The sequence below is a fragment of the Ambystoma mexicanum genome, chromosome 2p, assembly GCF_040938575.1.
Source record: "Ambystoma mexicanum isolate Mex_15411 chromosome 2p, UKY_AmexF1_1, whole genome shotgun sequence".
Taxonomy (NCBI): domain Eukaryota; kingdom Metazoa; phylum Chordata; class Amphibia; order Caudata; family Ambystomatidae; genus Ambystoma; species Ambystoma mexicanum.
In genome coordinates, this window is record NC_090923.1 from 52,715,064 (window position 1) to 52,735,879 (window position 20,816).

A 20,816-nucleotide genomic window follows, 5' to 3' on the forward strand; every position below is an offset into this window, starting at 1 on the left:
CTTTAAAGATGGCATGGCATGACATGGCATCGTTCCTTTCCTGGAGCAGTGCCTCTTCATTAACTCGCTCACACAATTTCACAAGTTTCCTTTACCTGTGACCCCTTGAGTTCAGATCTTCTCCCTCAAATGCCCGTTTCCTAATATTTAAAGCCAACATTCTACTAATTAATCGTTGCAGTTATGAATGACTAGTGACTTAATTCATTGTGTATTAACTCAAGCCCTGACACTCTAGGAGACTTCCGCCTTTCTGAGAAGCTGTGTGTGAAGATCTTGCTTTCCTACCCCCATGTCGCCCTCAATGCTTGTTGGAGTGGGATTTTAATTCCATTTTGGTGACAAGTTTTCTGTTACGACATTGTCTGTTCAGATCTTCTGTAAAGTGCCTGGTTTGCACTAGGTATTCACCTACGAACTTGCCAAGATGCTGTGAGCTCCCCAAGAGGTACTTAAAAACGTGCTTGCCTTCCTATGCAGAGATGGAATGTAATGGAAGGGGCCAGGGAGCGAAGAAAGCTGCCATATTAGCCACCGCTTTGGCACCCTACCTTTTAGTGTTTTCAATGAATCGTCTAGCAGACTGCATCCATGGCATGTTTCCCTTTCCTGCGGTTCCTTATCCCTTGCACTGCTCCATCTAGTGGCTGCCTTCTATATTCACTACATACCGCTCATTCATTTCAGCAGCTTCCTACTCTTGTGTTTCATTGAGTTGCAATTAACCGAGACTTTGCATTAAAACTGTTTAGCAGAAATGTACAGTTGGTCAACCCTGCCTGGTTGAGAAAGAAGAGCCATTCCCAAAGAGATCCATGAGACTTTGGGGGAGGACTACTTTATGGGTGGCTCTCTCCAGTCTCTTCAATGCATGTCCTCCTGAGGTCGAGTGGGTGTCGAGGTAGTAGCAGCATGTTGCGTGTACCTAAGTTTCCCTTTCATTACATCTGCTGTCTTCATTGTAATACGGGGATGGCAAGCTACATTTTCTTCATTTTTGCGACAGCTGCATTTTGACTAGTTTTTTCTAGTTAGTACCTGCACCGTAGCATTATCCATTGGCTTCCCAGTTTAGACTTTCACAAATATGGGCCAGATAACTTGGCTTCTGACACTGATTTGGGCGCCAGGATTTAGAGTAAGTGCAGTCAGCCTTTCCGATGTGTAGAGCGTGCACCACTGCATTCTCCAGGTTTGTCAGATGGGTCTGTGCGTGCCTTGTGCAGTAGTTTGCCTCTATCTCTCTTGACGCTGCATTGAGGGGGGGGGAGCACTGCACACTGTTCCGAGACTCCCAGCTGTTGTGCTCTCGCCTTGTACCCCCTTGCATACACAGACCTGTGCACACTGTCCAGTAAAGCACCCTCCTCGCGCCATTCCTCTCATTATTGGTTTTCACATGCGTGTGCTTAATCATGCCTTCCCCTTTTCACTCGCGCTGTTTTGGCAAAACTTGCGACCAGAGCATGTGTCGCTGTGGATATTTGGGACAGCCACCTTGTCAAACATGACCAACATGTGTCCTCTTTGGGAATGACCCTTCCTCCTCTGCTCCTCAGCAGGCAACAGGATGTGGGTACAACATTAAAGCCGCTAGCTTATTTTCTCATTCTTTAAATCTGTTTTTAATTGGAGAACAACATTACGCACAGCTATAACAGGAGGGGCTGTCTTTAGGGTGAAGCTAGGCTTCCCACAGCATCTTCTCCCATGTCGTGTGTCCAGTGTGCTGCCACTCTTACGACTCATTGAAATGCCCTAATTTCTTGATCTCCACATGCTGGTGGCATACTGCATTTGGAATATCAAGAAACCATCAACCCTGCCTTCTTGTGCGTTTGGATTCTCCCTGGTGGCATGACATTCAATAACACGAATAACAAACTGTAATAACTGTGTCTTCCAAAACGCTTCATAAGCTACTTTAACAATCCAAGGCCTTTTCTAATTTTTTAAAAGAAGGCAACTTAGAATTCGTTTCTCTGAACAGTTTCCTACTTTGTGTTGCGTAACAAAATCATTCAGGCTTTTAGAATAGCTGTGGCTAACTTCTCTGCTTGTTATTGCTTTCTTTTGTTTCTTCTTTTGTTTCTTTTTTTGTTTTATTTTGCTTCTTGACTTTTTTAAGTAGATGAATAACAAGATGCTTTTCCCTCCTCCAGAACATATCCTCCCCCGAGAGTTCCCCTGCGCCTATGCCCGAGTCCCTGTCACCCGAGGTAGTTATCACACAATCTCAATCGCACTAGGAAGTATGTTTGTGGGGGGATTGCTTGTGTTGGCACTGTGATTCCATATGGTACATGGGTGGGGGGTTTGGGTGGAGGGAGAAGATGCCACGATTATCAGAGGAGGTGGGATAGGTGGTGAAGGGACATAGCCTTTAATATATTCCTGGAGACATATTGGCATTTTGCTGTGTGAGAGGTGTGAACACATGAACATTGGGGAAGGTGATGGATTTCCTTATAATGCGACAAATCATTGTTAAACACTGTTTTAAAAATGTGAAGAACATGATTGTGATTTCAATTGGTGCATTCATTGTGTTATAAGATTAAGCTTGGGGGTGTATAAAACTGCTGTGGAGTTAGAATATGGTTGGTTTCTGTTATGGACCTGCATACATAGTATTTGCTGTATTTTCTTTCCTGCTAGAAAAAACATCTAGTTCAAAGATGGCTGGTTCTGCCTTCCGGACACTGCGGCAAGGATGACTGCTGCCTGCCAGTCTGCTTTGAGGATGGATGTTTGTACTCTGTACAGTGAGGCAGGGAGGACTGATTTTGTTAATTTCATCGTGATTGGGAGGTTTCATTTCGTCCAACTATTTGCCAAGCACGCGTGACGCCTTTTGGTATTGACATGGCATCACTACAATTGCAATTTCTCCAGTGTTTCTGGTCGCATAGCACATCATTTCTATAGCTTCAGGATGCCTTGGCAAAACAGTGTTTTTTTTCACCCATACACAGTACAATACAAATAAATTGTATTTGGTTAGTTTGTTTAGCCCGTTAACTTAAACATGGTTCGTTACGGATTTAAGACGAACATACCTTGCTAATATTGCTTGAATTGTACAAGGATGCCTTTGAATTAGCAAAAAATAAAAGCATCCCATGTTTTGAAACTGGTACTAAAATATTTGTATGGCATTAAAGTACATGAAGGTTTAAAATTACCTAAACGTATTTAGATATAATCTAATACGATTGCTTTAACTGAATCTGCAGGATCAATCTTTAGGTAAAATAGAAACCCAGTCATCCAGGCAAGAAAGGCATGCTATACAATTTTCTTGCTTACACTTTGCAAAGTGCAACCCTACTCTGTAGAATCCTCCTGCATGTGTGATGATGATTTACCAGAGAACAATGGTTCTGCTGAGTGTCGCACCTGAAACACGTTTGCAAAAGAAGTTATTTTTTCATTATTTCTCAAAGGTTAAGATTAGTGCTTATGTTGGGTAAGAATTAGTGCAGTCCAACTGGTGTAGGACTACACAAGACTTGTATTCTCGGTATTAGGTAGCCCACCTTTTTATATAGGCCTGTACTACACAAGTTTAGTGTGACTGAGCAGCCAGGCGTATCTTAAGAAGGGTATTGTGAGCTGTACCATTGAAATCCGTAATACGATCTGCTTGGTATTAGGTAACCCACCTTTTGGTATAGGTCTAGACGTACTACACAAGTTGGTAGTATGACTGGCCACATCTCAAGAGGGGTAAATGTGAGGTCTAGAGCTGTACAGACGAAATGCGTCAATAAAAGTAACACTTACACTCAAGGTTTCAGTTATACATAATTATTTAGCATCCGTTTTAGTAACACATTCTTTAAAAAGACAAATGTTTCTAAACGTCCAGCAAGTTTTGAATCACTTCTCAAAATCAATAAAAGTTGGTCAATGCTCTTTCCATATGCTTCTACATTTCTCCTACACCCTAAGAGACTTCAATAACCAGGATAGTATTGCATTTATATATAACACCGGTATACTTTTCAGACTAAGTTTCAGAAAGGAAGGGTTAAGGGAAATAGACAGGTTAGAACATATTTTCTTATCAAGTGAGGACAGTTTGAACCTTCCAATGAAATCTAGGTACGCTTTTCCCAGCAGTGAAAGTGTTGAACAAATTACGACCTATGCCGAAATTAATGGATGCAGAAGAGTGTCTTTAGGGAGCCAGGATAGCCATAATCATTTGGACCAAGTCTATATTTCTGATGTACTTCTTGGGTGAAGTATTTCACACATTTCAGAAAATCACTGTAGGGGAACACAAGCTGTTATGCCTGTGCAATGAGGACTTGAAATCAACTCAAAGTTAAGCAAATGCAGTTTTCAAGTGAGAAAGCATAACTTCAGGCCAGAAGGTAAGTTCCCCTGGTTAGAAGAAAGTGGCCCATCTGGATTCAGTCTTGCTACAGCCATGCATACCCTTGTTCCTGAGCCTCAGTTGTGGGGACAAGACGGAGGACGTCTGGAGGGGCTACTGCGGCAGTACTCTGGGAAAGGCTTCGGTAGCTATGGGCTTCATTTGATTCAGTGCCACTTCACGGTTTCAGTGCTTCGCAAACGGCACTGATGCAGAAAGGTTGACTCCGGTTGGACTTTTTGTAATAAAGCACAGTCTACGCTGCTTTTGGTTGCTTCTTGATAAGTTTACTCCAGGTTCTTAAGTTACATGTTACAAGACTCAGACATCGGGTAGAAGACAATAACACCGGCACCCATCACCCAGGAAGGTAGGGACCAACTGACTTCACATAGAACACTCAACACAGCATTCTCCCACTCATACCTCAACATTCCACAGGCACTCACATGACAAACCACATCACACTCAAACAAGTACTTCAACAATTTTCTAGCTCTCTCGGTCCTGCACTCTGGTGATGGACTCTGTATCGGGGTTTCCTGCTTCTGGAGTGTCCTGAGGAGGTTCCTGGAGCTTTTGGCCAGATTCGTACCGCGACTGACGTTGCGCTCGGTTATGGAAACTCGACCCCTGGCATTGGGTTTCTGCTGCAGCGGAGAGGCACAGCAAGTTGGGGATTGCGCCAAAGTGGAGTTTGTCTCTGGGTTAGTTCCCACTAACACAAGGGAAGAATTTGTCCCGTCCGGAGCTTCTCGGTCATTTCCAAAAAGGTCAGTACAGCAGCAGGGCTTCACCGGGCAAATCTAGGTCCAGGAGGTTGCAGCAGGCTTCTCTTCAGGACAGCCAGCTGGCCATTCAGGTCTGTCTTTGTTCAGGCACACCTAGAGACAAAGGACGGGGGAGTTTCGGGACCCACCCTCACTTCATGCCCTTGCAGAGACCCTGGAGCCAGGGGCGGGTTTCAGGGCTGAAGACCGCCAAAGGCAAAACACACTAAGGGCTCGAATCTGTCAACGCATAGAGTAAAAGCCAAGAAAGACCTCACAAACAGGAAATGGTGAAAAAAGACGACCGGGCCATCTTGACAAAATGGTCACCCATGGGTGCTTTACTGCAGCTGATGGTTCAACATACGGTAAAAACGCACATTGGTAGTAAAAAATACACCATTGCCACCAGCCATTTAAAGTAGTGCGGGTAACTAAAAATGTTATATGAGAAAGTATACATGAGAGAGTAGGATAAGGGGCTACTAGGTAACCCTCCAGCACTCCACAGATGTGCTGAGCCTACAAAGAAAAAGGTAAGTAAGATCAATTTCACCTTATGATATATGATATGGCATTTGTAACGCGCCTATACACAAGTGTGTCAAGGCGCGACGAAGCAGGGAAGGGGAACAAGGGGAGACAGACGACGATCCTACTAGGCCAGGTGTCATTCAGATCGCTCAAGTGCATGGGTAGAGGGGAAGGGAAAAGTGCAAGGGGGGAAAGGGGAGGGGAACGTGTAGTACAGGGTTAGTAAAATACAAGATAAATAAGGGCCAGCTGGTGGCAAGTGCAAGATAAGTGCAGACAAGTGCTGGGAAAGGGGGGCTGTAGGGATACAGAGACAGTCCCGCAGTGCAGGGGTTGCCAGGGAGGCAGTGGAGGGGAGAGTGACTGGGCCAAGGACCGAGATTGGTGAGTGGCCCAGTTGCAGATTCAGTACAGTAGTTCACCCAAGAAAGGGTATTTGAACCTAAAGAGAAATGCAGAGGGTTTCACAGTGACACTGCACTGAAGGTGCTGTCTGTCACTTTAGAAAAAGCAGATGCCTACGGAGTTTCAGGCTCCAAACGGTGAAAACGCACAAAATCCAAATCGGGAGGAAAAACACGAGTGAGAAAAAGGTCCCACTCACTCAGGAATTAAAAAGTCCAGCAAAAGAGCTTGGCATCTCCAAGGTGGGAGGAATTTGTTAGGCAAGAATTGATGTAGTAACCCGGTGAGAGACTAGATAACCCTTGTCCTCTTGGTATTGGGTAACCCACCTATTGGTATAGGCTTTTTTTTATTTTTTAAATGATCTATAGTTTGAAACGTTTTACATTTTATCTAATAATTTCTGTCTCATTATGTTAGTATAGAAATGTGTCGCTAATTCTCTTTACATAAATGTTCTTCAGAGGATATTCCTGGAGTTGCTACACAATTCCTTTTGAAGTCTTGTCCATTTTGCTTTTTCTATTTTCATCATTCTGTCACAATTTCATTCAAAAAATTGTATGATCCTGTATATCAGTTTTATTATTGCCTGCAATGATCTGTTCCCATCTTTCTTTCGGGCTGTATTGCAAACGTTCTGCAGGAAGCATTCATGTGAACAATTCTCTTTTCTCACAAATTGCTGGGCATTCCATGAATATGTAGTAACTTGTTTCTACTAAGAAAAGACTGGGGCCATTTTTACAAAATGGTCACCCATAGGTGCTATAGTGCAGCTAAGGATTCAGCCTGCGATAGAAAAGCACAATGGTAGGAAAATTAAACCACTGCCACAAGCCATTTAAAGTAGTGAGGGGTAACATAAACATTTTTAAATGAGTAGGTTGGACAAAGGGCTACTAAGTACCCCCAGCATTCCACATAAGATGGTGTGCTGGACCTACAAAGAGAAAATGCAAGTAAAGTAAATTTCACTTTACTATTCTTCGGAACCGTAGTTCAGACAAGAAAGGGTATTTAAACCTTATGATAAATCTGAAGGATTTTTCTGACAATGCACTGAAGGTGCTATGTCACCATACAAAAAATAGATGCCAATGGAGTTTGTCCGACTCCAAAAACAAAGGAAACCCATAATCCGAATCACGTCAAAACGCATGAGGGAGTGAGAAAAAGGCTCTCACTCTAGAGTTAACATTAGGACTTAAAGCGTTGGGTCTCCAAGGTGGGAGGAATTAAGCACTAAAATGAAAATTCATCCAAACAGATGTCTGCCTAGTCTAGTGTTCTAACCATGACCTTTTCTATCCCATGGTGTCCTTATACAAAATGATCTTCGCCTATTCATGGATTCAATCTGTGATGGCTCTTTAGATAGATTTCCCAAATCGTCCCTGCTCGGAGGATTTTTGGAGGCCACCAGATTTTTGGTAAACTGTGAAGACACTGAGGGTTGCCAAAGCTTATTCGAGGTAGGTGAGTGAGCAGTCAAGGCTTAGTCTCAGGAAAAGTGAATGTGGTCTAAGGTTACAATGAGTCCACACAGAGCAACACTCGTTATGCAGCATCATATCAAAATACAATCATTTATTAGGCCTTAAGTTACACAAAAATCATATAGAACAGTATTCAGTCAAAACCATATACAACCTATAAACACATTCACCAATAGGAGAATAATTAATAATTTGCTTTAGTTTACCAGTGTTCAACAGCAGAGTTCTCCAATGCAAGTGAACTAGATGGAAATGGTTTGGATAAGCACGGGTTCAGTTTCCCTCTTAAGAAGCCTAACTCTAGGATGATATATGGCCGTGTGCCAAATGGTCACAAGTTCCAAGATATTACTTCTTCAGGTAAGGTATTTCAGAAATGCAATGGGCTGTGGTGGTGCTTTAAAAGTATTTTATATCAATATAATTATGTAGCCCAAATCCGCGAAGTACCTCATTCTTAACATATTTCAAAGATAAGTCCTAGGAAAGGATTCCTAGCCCAGCTTCGAGGATAGGCTTGAAGCTTTTGGGGGGCGGGGGAGGGTGCAAGGGCTTTGAACCCAACAGAGGACAGGGGGGGGAGGGGTGGCTGGTAGGGAAGATTTTTATAGCAATGATATAGCATCCTGACCTTTGTGAACCCGAGAACCTTTTGCTTTACTGATGGATTATTTTTCCCTATACCTCAGTAAGTGGGACTTGCAGAATCTGTAACACTTTTTATGGGTGTAATTTCTAAGACTCGCCATAGTATAATTTTAACTGTATCCTCTTTGACATCTTTTGTATGTTCCTTTTACTATTACTTCCCGTCCCCTTTCCTCCATACTGCATGGGCGTCCCTCCTTAGGGATGGGAGACGGAACTTTTTTCACCAGAAAAAACATGCTTACCCTTTAAATTTAGAGGAGCGTGGGGTGCGGCCCTGGGAGCATGTGCTGCTCTGACTCCAGCCTCTGGTGCCACACTTCGTCCCCTTTTCCTTGACGACGGGAAAGGGCCGAATTCACAAAAGCTCCTGGGTTTGGCTTCGGCCACGTAATTACACGCGCAGATACTTCTGTCTTTGTCTTTTTATCATTCAGGTACTTGGTCTTCAGGCGTCGTGCTCCACCCCAGCTCATGTCGACTTCTACATGGTTCAGCAGGGGTCCATATTGCGACGGTCTCTTTCCAACTTCAGACCCCCACGCCCTCTGCCTATGGTGCCTTGGCCCAACACCACGGCTGGCATGCTTGTACCGTGTGCGATGCGCTTTCCTCGAGGTCTCTGAAGAACAGACTAGCCAGGTGGAGGGAGCTCTTCTAGCGATTGCCTGCAGAGAACCTGTAGGACTTCGTCAATCATCGATCCAGGCCCAAGATAGGGCCACTCCTTTCCAGCGCACCCTGCAAGGTAGACTCCTTTCTATGTACTCGCCCGCGTGGGAGGAACCACTCAGGTTCTCATACCATGCACGAGTACCAAGGCTAAATCAGCTACTGGCCGTCAGGCCGAGCGTTCAGTGGATCCTCCCGGTGACAGTGCTGAGGGACCGGAAAGTTCTTTTACTGGGTCTTCACCCGAGGGGCCATATCCTAGTACCAGCAACATGTCTGAGGGGGCGCCTATACGCAGTGCTACTGGCAGATCTGCCGAGGGCGAAACGCCTACCAGTTCTCGATCTGAAGAGCAGGGTAGGCCTCATGATCCACACAAGAGTCCTGGACGAGGCTGGGCCCAGTGAGCCAAGCAACATGACTGAGGCACGTGGAAGGCAGCTCGACAAGATGGCCGCTGTGCCAGACATTACGAACACCCACCCACCACACCATGGAAGGGAGCATGTGGAGGAACAAGTGTCCAGGTGGTACTGGTGTCAACCAGGTATGCGGTCTGCAGCTTAGCCTTCATTTACGCTGGGTAGGTTCGCACTGCGTCCGTAGTTGCAGGGAACGCAACTGCCCCAGCAGCCGCCTGCTACCCTGTCAATATCACCTACCACCCCTCTGACCTGTGAGGACAAGGTTCCTCAGGCTCATGAAATCTCCTCGGATGGGGGCTCATCCTCTGGGACGTGTGCCCGCCAAAGGCGCCGCATGCTCCAGTACAGGCGCCCCTGTGCAGCCTCCGCTGCCCGCTCCGGCCCCCCAACCGATGGTGCATGCAGTTCCATAGCAGCCTCCGCTGCAACCTCCACACCTCATCCCTCTGCTCCCAGCATCCCTCTGGTGCCAGACCAACCGGTCCCCAGGTGGACACAGATTAGGAAGAGGACCCCGACACCCCGTTGTCAGCCAAGGCCTTCCACGAACGTCTTGCTGGGCTGGCCGAGTACTTGGGCCTTCCTCAATTGGAGGTCGAGCAACCATCAGAGGGGTCCACGAAGTCCTCACGCTACGTTCCTCAGTGAGAACGGGGATCACGATGCAGAAGGATGTCGGAGCCTTGGCCAGAAAGGGCTGGCTCAAGCCCCACTCAGTCCAGCTGGTCAATCGACGCCTGACGCCAAGTACAGGCACATGGAGAGATATATAGTCTTGCTATCGGCCCACCTTCAGCCGCACTCCTCGGTGATCGCTGCAGCATCACTATGCTCCAAGCCTCAGTCGTCTTCTGCTTCTGCAGCCCTGCTAGGCAAGGAGAAGATCAAGGATGCATAAGGGAAGAAGCTGTATTCCAAAGCGTCCCTGCATCTTCAAGGCAACGCAGAGGCCATGCTGGCAGCTGTTAACCAGAGGCTTTGGCGGGAAATTGCGGATTTCCTCCCAGAGCTTCCGGCGCAGAGCTAATAACAATTCAAGGCGGGACTACCAGAGGCCAAGATGGTGGCACAAGACATGGAGTGCAACGTGGCCCACATTGACACCTCTGGCTAGGTCCTCTGAATTGCCACGGACATGAGAAGAATGGCCTGGCTCTGTGCAATGAAATTCAACCCAGACTTCCAGGAGCGCATCTTAGACCTGCCGTTCGAAGGGGGTGACCTTTTCCACTCCACTACGGATGAGGAGCTAGATAAAAAGAAAAACAGCTCACAAACGGTAAAGTCTTTATCCGTACAAAAGCCGCGGCCAAAGCATACACCTAGTCACAGCAGCGCTCTGACATGGGGTTTACGTACGGAGATCCAGGCAACCGGACCACTCGCCGACTCGGCATCGGAGCAAGCAATATAAAGAGGGAGGTGGGTAAGGCCTTTTTCCAGTCCCCCACCCCGTAACAGCCTCAAAGGTAAAGAAGGCAGGACACGCCCCTCCCTGTTCCACTTGTCTCCAGTGGGGGGCAGGCTTGCTCTCCATGCACAATCTGCTGCCAGAATTTTGCCGATCCCTGGATCCTCTGTGGTATCCATGGGGTACCGTCTGCCCATCCCATCCAAGCCTCTCCTCCCTCTTCTGCCCTCTCCCTCACTCAAACAAATTGGGACAGCAACTCTTTTGGCGGAGATCCGGTCGCTTGTCGAGAGCCAGGCAGTGGAGGAAGTCCCACCCTCAACCTCTCCCTACATCTACTAAAATTTAAGATGGTTACACCAGCCATAATAGCAGAGACATTGTGCAAGGGAGACTGGATGTTCTCCTTGGATCTGAAGGACACGTACTTACACATCCCGATTTGGCAGCCTCATTCTTTTCTACGATTGAGGATCATGCGCTGCCATTTCCAATACAAGGTGCTTCCCTTCGGCCTCAACTCAGCCTCCAGGGTCTTTACCAGGCTAATGAATACAGTGGCAGCCCTCCTCAGGGCCACCGCATATACCCATACCTTGACGACTGGCTCGTCAGGGCTTCATCTCCGGAAGTGGTGCATCGCACTTCCCAGTTTCTTATGAACACGCTGCACGATCTGGGCTTTTCACTCAATCTCAAGAACTCGCTGCTGCAGCCCACGCAGTGTGTGACCTTCTTGGGCTCATCTGGGACTCGTGCTCAGAGAATGTTTTTCCTTCGGAGTACAAGATCATGGACATCAAGAGGGCCACTGCGCTCTTCCTCAGCAGAGAAGTGACATCGGCCTGGTGGTACCAACACCTACTGAGTCTCATTGCAGTCTCATCGTCTCCCACACGAGACTCGCGTTGAGGATTCAGCTGCACTTTGCGGCATCATGGAATCAAGAGTGGGGCTCTCATGCGGAGATGATCAATGTTCCGCCTTCTCTTCACCCAGAACTCACGTGGTGGTCCAGGGAATGCAGCCTGCGGGTGTGCTAACCTTTCAAGCAGCCTACCCCACAGGTCCCAATCCCTACGAAATGAGGGGGTGTGGGGGTACTTTGAACAACCACTGCGTCCATGGCACCTGGACCAGGCAGGAGTACCACCTTTTGGGCCCTCTTCTATTTTCTCTTTTCTGATTTAGGCTTTGTGCCAAGGCCTTGTTTCCTCCCCCGCACCTTAAAATTCTTAAATCAGCTCTGCTGTACGTATAATGACGATTTGAATTTCTATATCAAATGTTACCAGGTGTGCACCACTGTCAGCATTTTTTGTTTCCAGGCAGGAGTACCACACAATTGGCTGGAGCTGAGGGCCATCTGGCCAGCTGAGGGCTAGCTCTGAGCCTTCCTCCCAGTTATCGATGGCAAAATCATCATCATCCGACAACTCAACCAGCATGTTTTATGTCAACAAACAGGGAGGTACCAGGTCCTCTCCACTGTGCAGGCTGGCTGTCAGCATGTGTGAATGGGCCCTGGAGAACATCTTCCTCACGGCCGTCCACCTTCCGGGAGAATCCAACCTGGAGACAGACAGGCTCGGCAGACTTGGAGCTGACAATTACGAATGGCAATTGAACAACCTCGTGCTACAGGAGATCTTCAGCAGATGGGGACACCCCCAGGTGGACCTCTTTACCACCTGCGACAACAGGAAGTGCCGTTAGTTTGCTTCCTGGCCGGGTCAGGGCCCCAGCTCCCTGAGCAACGTATTTTGGATTCAGTGTAACGGCATGACGGCATACGCCATCCCGCCCACACCGCTGATACATAGGGTAAGATCAAGGAGTATCACCACCTCAGCGTCATTCTAATGGCTCCATGGTGCCCAACCAGGCCATTGTTCTCGGAGCTGTTCAGCCTCTCGGAGAGACCACCTATTAGCCTGCTGAATGGCCCAGCACATCTTCTGGCGCAGCATAGGGGCAAGGTCACCCACCTCGCGACTAGTCCTCAGCATGGTTCCTGGGGAGATCACGCTAGGGCACCTCAGCTTTTCCCCGGCTAATGTAGAGATCCAGGGGGCTAGGAGCAAAGCTACCAGGACCCAGTATAGGAGCAAGTGGACCAGGTTCTGCCACTGGGCAAACTCTAAGTATATTGTCCTCCATCCCCACCCCCCACCCCTTGCATGTACCTTGGACGACGTGCTCTACTTCTCGGCGCACCTCGCCCACTCAGGCATGCAGATAGACACTTGACTCACATACTTGGCAGCCATTGGGGCCTACCGAAACTCGGAGACAGAGGTGTTCTCTTCCAATCCGATTGTCAAGATGCATTTGACGGAACTCGCCAGACTCTACCTGGCCATCAAGTGGCCACACCCGGTGTGTGCCCTTAAAATAGTTTTGAGGGCTCTGGCGCACAAATAATTTGAGCCAATGGCGTCTGGACATCGGCTGGTCATCATGAATACTGCCTTGCTAGTCGGCCTCACCTCGGTTTGCAGGGTCAGCAAAATCCAGGTGCTGGTCGCCTCCGATCCCTATACTACGTTTCACAAGGATAAAGTAGTCCTGCGGACACACCCAGCCTTCCTACCTAAGGTGCTTTTTGCTTTCCATCGGTACGAGGAAATAGTGCTGCCTACTTTTTTTGCTGAGCCTAAGGACGAGGCACAGAGTTCTGCACTGCCTCGATGTCAAGTGTTCCTTGAAATTCTACTTTGCTAGGACCAAGGGCTTCCGCAAGTCGTACGCACTGTCACCTTTGGCGGATCAAGACTGGGATATCGGGCTTCAATAGCCTGATGGATGGTCTCAGCCATCAAAGAAGCTTACAGGTGACCGCATAAGCCACTGCCGGCCAACCTGCACGCCCACACGGTCAGAGCCAAGGCAAGGGCCATCGCATTTCACCGGCATGTCCCCTGGCAAGTCATAAGCAGGGCGGCCACATGGGCCACCTTTCGGCTTTCTGCAAGCACTATTGTTTGGACGCCGGCTCTAGATCAATTTATGTAAAGGCGATTCTTATAAAACTATTTTTGCTGAAGGAGGGTCTCCTCTCCACCCTGGGGGCTACACTCAATTGTAATCGCCCATGCAGTATGGAGGAAATGGGACGGGATGTAATAGTAATGATACATTTCTCCTTGTAGTGACTATCGTACTTAGGGGAAGGTTTTTTCTGGTGATAAAGGTTCAGTCTCCAGTCTTTAGGAAGGGACGCCCATGCCGTATGGAGGAAAGGGGACTAAAGGACTAGGAATAAGTTAGTCACTACTGTGAGTAACTTATAATTTATTGTTGCAGGGTTGCCCGTGGGGCTCCCCTTTAACTTTCTCCGGCTAACCTTGAATAGCTGTGCCCCATTCTTAAAAAGTGTTAGGTAGGTGTAGCTGACCTTGGTCTGCCTGATGTAATCCTAAATTAGTGTCAAGTTGTTTGTTACCTTAATCTGCGTTCCACTGAGCTGAAAAGCAACTGTAATAGTATATTACACTGACGCAACTTTATTTGTGTATTACACCAACAGGTCTTACTCAACTAGAAGAACTGTGCGAATTCCCTTCCACCTTAGAGACCCCAAGCTCTTTTTCTGGACTTAGGACTTTTTAATTTACCTCCTGAGTGAGTGGTACCTTTTTTTTTTACTCCCGTGTTTTTTCGCTGACTAGGATTTTGTTTTCACTGTTTGAGTCTGACAAACTCTATAGGCATCTGATTTTTGTATAATGACACGCAGCACCCTCAGTGCAGTGTCGCTGAGAAATTGCTTGGATATTTCATGCCGTTTAAATACCTTATCTTGGGTAAACTACTGTTCCCAAGAATAGTAAGGTGAAATTGATCTTACTGATCTTTACTTTCTAGGTCCGGCACACACCATCTTATGTGGAGTGCTGGGGGGTTAACTAGTAGCCCCTTGTCCTATTTCCTCATGTAGCATTTTTTGTTACACTTACTACTTTAAATGGCTTGTGGCAGTGTTTTACTTTAACCACCAGTGTGAACTTTTACTGCTGGCTGAACCCTCAGCTGCAGTACAGCACCATGGGTGACCATTTTGTCAAACTGGACCCTGTCTTTTTCGCCATTTTCTGTTTGTGAGGTCTCTCTTGGGTTTTATTCTGTAAGGTGAGGCAGATTTCAGCCTTTTGTGTGTTCTGCAGGCTTCAGCCCTGACACCCCCCCTGGCCTCTGTGTGTCTGGAAGGACAGGAAGTGAGGGATGGCCCCGAAACTCCCCTGTCCTTTGTCTCTAGGTGTGCCTGAATGAAACAATTTCTGATTGGCCAGCTTGCTGTATGGGAAGGACAGCCACCCTGCTGGACGATTGGCAGCCTGAGGCTGTGAATGAATGAGAACGAGCTTAAAAGGCGAGGTTCTTGGGACTACAGGCAGTCGACCACTGGGAGAAACGTCCAAAGAAGAAACCGTAAAGAGAAGCCCATGGAACCTCCTGGACCTCAAAGTGCCCGGTGAAGCCCTGCTGCTGTGCTGACCTTTTTTAAATCGACAGAGAAACTCCAAACAGAACAACTTCTCCCCTTGGGCTGGTAGTACCAACTAGCCCCAGGACGAACTCCACTTTGGCGCAACCCTTGGCTTGCTGTGCCTCTCCAGTGCTGCAGTAGCCCAATGCCAGGGCTCCATTGTCCATTAGAGTCCAATATCGTCTGTGGAAAGAATCTGGCCAAAAGCTCCACAAGCCTCTTAGGACCCTCCTGAAGCAGGTAATCCTGAGCCATAGTCCCCTCAGCAGAGCCCACGCCTGAGGGAGCAAGGAAAGTCCAACCGGAGATATTCGTTCTGCATCAGTGCAGCTTGAAAGGCGCTGAAACCGCAAAGAGACGCTGAATCCAAGAAAATCCATAGCTGATGAAGTTCTCTTCCGAGTACTTTCGCAGCAACCTGCCAAAAGTCCTCCCTCTTGTCCCCACAACAGAGGCCCAGGAACAAGGGTCTGCTTGGCTGTAGCACAGAGAAATCCAGCTGGAACACTTCCTTAATACCAGGTACTGTGGGAGCATGGGTTACTTAACCTATTGCCATAAATTGTGCTTTCTCAGTTGGTGTTTCTTTCTGCCATTTTGCTGTGGAGCATTTTCGTTTTTGCTGCAAACTCCCTGCAAGTCCTCTTTCTGTCTGTGCAAGTGGAGACCAAGCCAGCACAAGCTACAAAAATCTCCACTGGAAGCGGAGCCTATCGGTGTGCTGCAGTGTGTTCGGTGTTCAGGGGCTGGCAGGTCAGCGGAAGCAGAAAGAGTCTGTTAGATGGGAAGCGCTCCGCTACCATATCCCTGCCTGGTAATTTCATTGCTTTTGTTCCCTCTATTGCATATAATGGTATGGGCGGAGTCGACTGCAGAGTCTTTGGTCTGCAATCCTTGACACCGTGCCTGGAGCAGAAGTCCTCTTTTGTTGTTGATCTACAAATGCACTGATCAACCTCGGAGCAGGCCGCTGTGTCGGCTGCAGTCTTGTTGGTCTTTGGTGCTATGCGTGTGCCAAGCAGCCTGCGGTACTGCCCATCTGCTTCTGAGCATCGGAGAAGCCCTGTCATTAACTGCGGTAGTTACCGCTGCCAACCCTGCCTTCCACCGTCCAGGGCGACCTAAGAGAGCTAGCTGACACAAGTGGAGTACTATCTGACAAGAAGCAGACTTCCTGCCTACAATCCAGCGGATAAGCCATTTCTTTAGACCTTTCTGGCCAGACTTACTACCGTGCGAGCGGGAGACTACGGGGCTTGTCTCTTTGATCCTGCTTGCGGTTTGCCTCTTGCCCTGTGTGTGAATCTCCTGCCTTTGAACCGGGTGAGCTGGAGACTGCGGGGCTGGTCCCTTGGATCCTGCTCGCCGCTGCGACCTGCGTGAAACTTCCAGCCTTCCTGGGGAGCCCCCCGTCCGACTAACGCCTGCGTCGGATCACAAGTACACACTGGCTGCTGCGGAGTGCTTCCTTCCACCCGACCCACCCCCGATCTTACCTGTATGGATCTCCCCGCTCGATCGACTTGTCCGCCAATGCCATTGCCTGCGGGCTGGCCACAAGATCAAGGAACAGGGTGGTCGCCTTGCTGGTTGCATTTCACCTACTAGCTGCTACTGCCCAGGCTTCACTGACATGCTGTCCTAACATGATTTTTATCTATATTGCCCGATACGCTGCTCCGGGACAGTCCACAACCGGCACATGCAATGTGCAAGAACTTTGTGATATCCACAAAAAACAAAGAAAAGAACAATGATACGAACGCGGATCCCACCTCCTATGCAACCGACTCTCTCAGCGCAACAAAATGAATTCGCCACTGAAACAACTAGACACCAACCGATACTTTTTCCCCTCCTTGCCTTTACCGAAACAAAGTATGGCAAGGAATGTAAAATCACAATATGGCACTTCAATTAGTTCACACATCTTATTGTACCCAATAACAAACCTGTGACAACTCTTCCAATAAAACAGCGAAAAGGCTCAACTGACTCTCCACTACATCTGACCCAAAAAGAAAAAGCGATCCTAGCCAAGAAAAGTTGGGGGGGGGGGAAACACATGTATACTCCCACCATAGACTGTGCCGGCCAATCTGAACGGAGCACAACAATTTCACGGCAAGCACATCTTTCTCTGGATATAACGGAGATCGAATATCTCATGAACAGTCAGGAAAAAAGAAATGAAGTGTTCGGTGTGGCAAATAAATCTATCAATCCAGTTACATGGAACACGCCCTACAGAGTCACAACCTGACTCCTGCAATACGCTAACATGACCACTGCAACGACCACTTGAAAATAGGAGTAGTACATGTATCAAAAATGGCATTGTCAACTTAGTCCCTCGCCGAGACATGAGGCCATGCCTACAACGATGCTAGATTTACAAAACCTACTCCGAGCAGTTACCCCGCAAGCCATGACGCCATTCATGAAATTACAAGAGACAAGCGTGGAAGCACAATAAGATCAAGCCACCCTCCTCGCACTTATTCACTCCAAGCAGATCTATCTTGAGGCATTTATGAATACCCTTCACACCCGACTCAACTTAGAAGCTGAAACTAGTGCACAATGGCAATCTCGACTTTTTGAGATTGCGAGGAAAGACTGTGACACAAGTCTCCCTAACAACTGCCATCGTGGGTCTACTAACCAAATATGATTTAAATACTAATTCTAAAGCTCATACAACAACGGAACAAACCAAATCAAACTTGTTTGAACGAGCCCACGGCTCTTAACTGGAAGTAGCCATATAGAAATAGGAAGCCCGTGTGAAACGGCAATCCCAACTAACAATGGAGCTAAAAGGGCCCCACCGACCCCATTTCACATGAAACAGAAAATGTTGCAATCTTAGACCACAACAAGTCCACTAAGATACCCCTCCGGCCCCAAATTCAAAACAAAAAAAAGCTAAACGGCTCAAGGCCGTTTCTACGAAATCTGACCACTGCTGAACTTAATAAAAAAGAGATTGATGTAAAGAAAACCTATACCTGTGGACAATCTTATTGATATAGCAACAAATAGAATCAATACTTACTATATGTGGAGCAGCAAGTTAGCTTAGAAGAACAACTAGAGGCACTGCTAAATATGTCTGGCTACTCGATTGACAATCAGGACTCTAGTCACAATTCGAGCCCGCCTATCAGCGATCAGTCCTTAATCATCATTGACCGATAGGAAGAAGGCCACACTCTAGAGTCTGAATGGACTGAATTATCTTGTTGGATTTCCACACGATGACAGTTCTAACAGCTTTTGACCTCACTGTAGATACCAATGACCAATCGCTTTCTAGCACATACCATTCATACCGGAGCCACAAAGAAGGGAAAGGTAAGTATAGCCATACTGCTTGTCATACCTTGAAAATTCACACATTTGTAAACCCTATGGGAAATAAATCAGAGGTCACAAATCAGATTTGAACAATTATCTTCTGGCAAAGGCGCATTGATTTTGAATCGCCCCAATTTATTGTGACTACTGCAAGTGATTCCATCTTTAAAATGGATCAACATGGGTCATATCGACCTGGTTGAATTCATCAATGAAAGATCATGGACATAATTCTGGTTGAATTCATTTCCTTAGAAATTACAGAAAGAATTCTGGATGCGACCCTACAGTTACTAGAACTAGGATTCTCCTGTATGCTGACAAATCTCTCCTATAGACCCAAAATTCGTTCACCAGGGTAGATTAAACCAGAAAAAAAACATGGCTGTCCAAGAGATGAAAGTTCCTCATTTTGACTTGATGGAACCATCAAGAAGCAACCAACAAATTACTACAAAACGCTGCAGAAGGAAATTGGTCACTACTCATTGACAAACTATACTAAACATTTCATTTGGAGAGACCTAGAATGGGTAAACTCCACAATAAATTCAACAGCATACACACAAAGATAACCATTAATAACAGTTAAAAAATCGCTTTCTTTGTTCTTGGATTACTAGAGGTTATCATTTATTTCATACCAACATGGACAACCTCTGGAAACACCACTTTGTATATCTCCAAGAAAATTGGATTTCGTCCCTCCCTGGATGCAATGGGTACATTATCGCGATGAACCCTGCAATACAACGATAGAAAGGGTGCCCGTCTTCGGGCCAACTCACCCTAATCAAGAATGACCCAAACGCACGGTTAGTTAAAACTAAAAATCTTAACCCATGGGCACAACTCACCGTATGTGAATACATTACAGATCTTCTTCCATCTCAAGACTTCATATCAGCACAACCAAACCTGCTTTTGGGGATACTCAACTTCGAGGGGATTGTGTCCTCCGACGTATTCCACATCTTTGACGTATTCCACATCTTTGACAGGGATTACCACAGCTGTGCTGCTTCAGAAAACTTTCGGAATAGGCGTCCTGCGTCGACATCGGTACGCTCCCTCGAGGACCTCCTCAGACGATCGACGTCCCCGGTTGTTATATGTAGGACGCACGATGCCCGTGGCCTCAGTTCTGTTTTTTTCTGCGAACGTGTTCGCTTCGAAATCTCGGCACGCCTCGTTTCTCTTGTTGAATCGGTTCTTATGTTGTTCGAGAAATATGTCTTCGTCTTCTGCTACCCCGAAGTCTGGCTTCAAGAAGTGTTGGGACTGCGGTTCCAAGATGTCTTACGGACCCGCACAACGTCTGCCTCTGGTGCCTCGGCTAGAGCCACGCCACCAATGACTGCGACGAATGCCAGTCTGACGTCGAAGGCATTGCGGGAGCGGAAGAAGCTTCTATCTGTAGGTAGGGTTTCCAAGACCCGTAAGTCGAAATCCACTGGACTTTTGACCGACGATTCGAGGGCAACTCTGTGTCGGTGTAAATCCAGGTGGTCTCGTTCAGGAGTGGGTCCCACTGTTCCTCTGCTTCTTTGAGCCATTCACGGAAGTACCATCACCGGTCGCCTTCCCCGTCAGAGGACTCCACCAGACAGCAGGTGGCTTGTCCCACAAAACATTAGTCGCCGGCCGAATGGGAGGAATTCCGCCAGCAAATGATTTTCGAATCGCAGGGCACGTTCAGTCCGCACCTTTTGAGAGAAGCCGGCAAGGAACGCGCTAGGGCCACCGCTCGCATGCCTTCGGACTCGGGCCACGGCTTGCAAGCCTTCGGGCTCGGGCGGTCGGCATGATCGGGCACTGTCGCGGTCCCGATCGGACAAGGATGATGGCCATCGTGCCCTCTCCAGGACCTCTACGCCGTCGAGACGTTGGAGCCTGTGAGGCCTTCGAAGAAGGCATTGACGCCATCAGCGCCATGTCCGTCGATGGACACGCTCGGGGCTCCGGCCTCTACGCAGTTGTCGAAGTCGTCGGCGCCTGGGTCGACGCCACTCCCATCGGCGCCCTCGACGCCTTTTGATGAATTTGCCGGAGGTCCCCTGGAGAGCGTTGGAAGCTCCTAGAAAGGCGCTCAGCAAGTCTGTGCGGCCTATGTTTGACCCATACTCTGTTCCTCCTCCCAGGGTGGACTTGTTCCAACCCTTGGAGTAAATTGCAGAGGTAGCAGAAGGGTCTGAGGAAGGGGGTTGATGCCTCCTGAG

General features: G+C 47.7%; 1 protein-coding gene across 5 annotated transcripts in view; it reads left to right on the forward strand.

Annotated features, from left to right (window-relative positions):
- Positions 1–20,816, forward strand: part of SETD5 (SET domain containing 5) — an 875,459-nt gene that overhangs the window by 700,425 nt on the left and 154,218 nt on the right. For 3 of the 5 annotated variants that reach the window (XM_069643234.1, XM_069643236.1, XM_069643235.1), the window contains exon 20: positions 2,163–2,219. The exons of the other annotated variants lie outside the window; for them this stretch is intronic. In XM_069643234.1, coding sequence (XP_069499335.1) covers positions 2,163–2,219 — 57 coding nt within the window. The remainder of the gene's footprint in view (positions 1–2,162; positions 2,220–20,816) is intronic. 5 annotated transcript variants of the gene reach the window in all.